Source organism: Triticum urartu, chromosome 2 (assembly GCF_003073215.2).
Source record: "Triticum urartu cultivar G1812 chromosome 2, Tu2.1, whole genome shotgun sequence".
Taxonomy (NCBI): Eukaryota; Viridiplantae; Streptophyta; class Magnoliopsida; order Poales; family Poaceae; genus Triticum; species Triticum urartu.
Genome location: NC_053023.1, coordinates 523,124,968 through 523,129,107, shown reverse-complemented (window position 1 = coordinate 523,129,107; position 4,140 = coordinate 523,124,968). Strand labels below are relative to the sequence as shown.

Genomic DNA, 4,140 nt, shown 5'->3' with positions numbered 1-4,140 from the left:
GTGATTGAGCGGGTCTTCCTTAGACAGGCCTCTGACCCCTTTAAATTTCTTGTGTTCTTGCAGCATTGGCATCCGCTCGCTAGGCAGCGGGACCGTGCCTGTCTGGGGTAGATGTTGGATGCGCTTCATGTCACCAAGTGGCGCCTCTCTTCGATGAGGAGTCGTTGATGTTGTGGCCACTTGGTGGGCTTTTTCTCCCTTTATATTATGCTTTCGTTAGGCGTCCTTATGTTGTTGCTCCAACAGACTTGTTTATTTGGTGATTTAGTACTTGGTGTATGAGCTCGGTGGTTTCTTTATTTATAAAGCGGGGCGAAAGCCTATTTGGAGTGCTATACCTAGCTTCGCGACATTGAACCTGGTCTCGCTGCAAGCGTGCCCTCCCGACGCTACTAATGGGTCGCCCAAGTAGGTTCCCATATAGGTTTGTTGTTCTCCTCGGATTTTCATTCGTTTTTTCTTTTCTTTTGTTGATATTTTCAAAAATATTATATATGCATATATTTAATAACTTAAATTAAATTGAAAACCTGAATTTAAAAATGGTAACACATTATAAAAAAGTTGCGAGTGGAAGTTTAAAAAAAAGTGTTGATAACATTCAACAAATGTTGATAACAATAAAGTATGTTTGTACATTACATTTAAGAAAATGTTCACATGTTTCCCAAAGTATGTTTGTGACATTAAAAAAGAATACACGAAGTAAAACAAATGTTCATATCATTCAAAACATGTTTATACTTGTATATGAAAAATGTTTTACACATATCCAAACAAATTTTCAAAAAAGAAATTAAGAAAATGTTAATCATGTATTCAAAAAATGTTTTAGATTTATACAAAAAATGCACAATGTATATGAAAAAAATTAGCATTAGTACATATATTTAAAAAGTGTTAATCATGTATTTAAAAATATTTAACATGTATAAAATATATTTCATGTGTATACAAAATATCTACAATGTGTAGGAAAAAAAGTAGACATCAAAAGATACATTAGACGAAAATGTCAAACATGTATTTGGAAAATGTTAAACATGTATAAAAAATATTTTTGATGTATACAAAGAATTTACAATGAGTATGGGAAAAGGTAAATATGTGTTGAAAAAAAGGGGGGAAATAAAAAAGGATAAAGAAACATAGAAAACAAAACAAAAAAGAAAAACCGTTGAAGACCAATACAAAAGCCAAAGAGAAAAGAACAGAAAAGGAAAAAAAATCCCGAAGAAAACCACTAAAATAAATGCAGAAAAAAAACTCGCTCAAAACTAGCAAGACCGGCTGAGCGAAAAACATAAAAAACCTGCCTGAAAGTTTCCCAAAACAAGTCTAGGAGCTCCCAGCAACCTTCCAAAAACCGCCCTCTCATGTAACGATAGATACTGCATGTCTTTGTTAATTGGCCGGCCCTTTTACAGGTTCGCTGAAGGCGAGACAGAACTCTGCCTTGCAACAGGCGAGATATAGCCGGCCTGCTTCCTCTCCCTGGAGCCAATCAAGTAAAAAGAAAAAGAAAAATCAATACAACACACTGTCAAAAAACCCGTAGTTAGAAACCAATTTTCCCCTACCTTTTTCCTTTCTGAGAGGCATAGTTATACTCATCACGGAAGCAAATCTGTGCCTACACAAAAGCAAATTCATGCCTCTCATAGAACAAAAAAATGTATTTTTCCTTTCTGAGAGGCGTGCCTCGCGCGGAAGCAAATGTGTGCCTCCACGACCAACAAATCTGTGCCTCTCATGGAACAAATAAACACGTAGTTGTGCCTCTCGTGGAAACAAAAAACACGTTTTTCTTCCTTTTTTATGTGCCTCTTGCGGAAGCAAACCTGTGCCTCCACAACAGGCAAATCTGTGCCTCTCATGGAAGCAAAAAAAACCGTGTTTTTTCCCTTTCGACATGCACAACTGTGGCTCTCGTGTAAGAAGAAAAAATCATGTTTCCTGTGCAAATTATTGTTGGAATATTTCCTCCAAAATCTAGGAAAAAACTAAAAGCCGCCCCCCACCCGCCAAAAAACTATATAAAATCCTAAAACACGTATAAAAAATAAAAAATGAAATACTAAAGGAGTGCCCAACTTGTGGGGCTCCCACAAGAGGTACCCTTAATTAGTAGATCTCCTAAAAGCCCAACAGACAAGATGAAAAAAGGCATCTTCATCCCTCCAGTCCAGCCCACACACCTACAAGCCATCACAACCCCTATGAAGGCCACTCTCTCCCCCAAAGTAACGAAAACACACATGTGGTGCATGCAAATCATAAAGCTACATGATCCAACAATTACGGACGCAATTGAGACATAAATCAAATCTGAGGCGATTGAGATTTAGAGTAACTTCATTCATTTTAAGTTGTACTAGCTTTGAACATATTTATTTATTTTGTATCACAATATGTTCGTACATGATCAAATTTCAAAGCCCTCCTCAAACAAATCCAATAGTGAAGGCATGTCATAAATTAGATACATGATTAAACGTTTTTCTTTTATGCAATTTGTAAATGTAAATCCCGATGACATTTTTTTAGGACTGATGACATTTGACATTGTATATTCGGTCTCTTAGTGCATGCATGCAAATATATTTGGATCCCTCGCCGGCTCACTCCAAACACTATAGTTTGATCTTATCTTCTTTCATCGTTTCCGTTCAGCATTGCTCCACGGCGCGCGCGCGTGCTCACTCCGCTCTGACGAACGCCACGATCCTCTGGAGCAACTCCCTGGCCTTCTCCGTCGCAGGCTCGTACAGGTAGAACACGTGGCCGACCCCCTCCGACTCGAACAGCTCCACCGCCGGCTCGGGGCCCCTCGCCCGGGCCGCCGCATCCGCGTACGCCCTGCCGCGCCAACGCAAGAAGTCCCCCTCGGCGACGCACACCATCACCTTCTCGCACGCCAGGTTCTCCAGCCCCGGCGCGCCCTCCACGGTCGGGTTCATCCGGGGGTCGTCCGCGCCGTCCACTGCGTCGGGGCACACGAACTCCCACAGGCCCTTCTGCTCCACGCCCTCCGCGCGCCCCGGCCGGGGCTCTTCGCCGATGGGCTCCTTGCCCCAGAACCACGGGTGGATCAGGACGATCCCCTTGAGCCTTCCTGCGGCGCCCCTGAAGTCGTGGTGCATGGTGAGGTGGTGGCAGATGTTGCCGCCGGCGCTGTCTCCCGCGAGGAAAATGCGGGAGAGGTCGGCTCTCTCGGCGAGCCACGGGTCGGCGGCGGAGAGCACCCACTTGAGGGCCGCCAGGGAGTCCTCGTACGCCGCGGGGAGCAGGTGCTCCGGGGCGAGGCGGTAGTCGACGGAGACCGCGACGGCGGCGCAGGCCGCGGTGAGGTCGTTGAGGCAGCGGTGGTAAGCGGCCGACGCGGCCGACCCGATCACGAACCCCCCGCCGTGGAAGTACACGAGGACGGGGAGCTTCTTGCCGGCGCCGGCGCCCGTTTCGGGCGGGCGGTAGAGACGCACGAACGAGAAGGGCGAGAGCGACACGTCCTTGGACACGACGCCCGTTGCGGCGTCGTGGCCGGGCGGGACGGGCGGCATGGCGAGGGGCCGCTCGAGCCTGCCGCTCCTGTGGACCAGGAGGAGCGGAGAGAAGTCGTGGACGACCTCGTCGCCGGCGTCGGCGGTGGCCGCGGCGTTCTTTGCCATCGCCGACCTGTTCGGTGCGCGGCGGGCGTGCAACGTCAGGGACGTCCGGCGGCGTACGTGTAGTTCTGTGCTAGTATTACCGTATTTGTAGCGCATGCACTGGGAGTGGCAGAGCAGAGCTTGTGCTGGACTGTTGGTGTGTAGCTGAGTCACGAGCATTGTCCTCTTCCCCGGTTGGGTGGTAGATTGGTAGGAGTTTTGTGGTGGATCTTCGTTTTAGGGTTAGTTTGGTTTTTCTATATAGGAAATCTCAACGACTAAAGAGGAGTCGGTAGGTTCGGCTCATCTTTTCCCTCGTTTTCCGTTTCTTTTTCTCTCTTCATGCCTTCATCCGGTTTCGTAACATCTACTATAAATGCCCTTTAGTTATGGGCAGCGCTAGGCGTCAGCCGGCTGATCTGCCGTGGGATCAGCCGGCTCGACCGCCGTCCGATTTAACCGTTGGATGCGCTTGAGGAGGACTGCATGCACA

General features: G+C 46.9%; 1 protein-coding gene across 1 annotated transcript; it reads right to left on the bottom strand.

Annotated features, from left to right (window-relative positions):
- Positions 1-2,353: 2,353 nt before the first annotated feature.
- On the bottom strand, positions 2,354-3,668 carry LOC125541755 (probable carboxylesterase 2). Its single transcript, XM_048705092.1, has one exon. It carries the CDS (start codon positions 3,666-3,668, stop codon positions 2,700-2,702), a length of 969 nt encoding a protein of 322 aa, XP_048561049.1. The 3' UTR covers positions 2,354-2,699.
- Between the last annotated feature and the right edge of the window lie 472 nt (positions 3,669-4,140).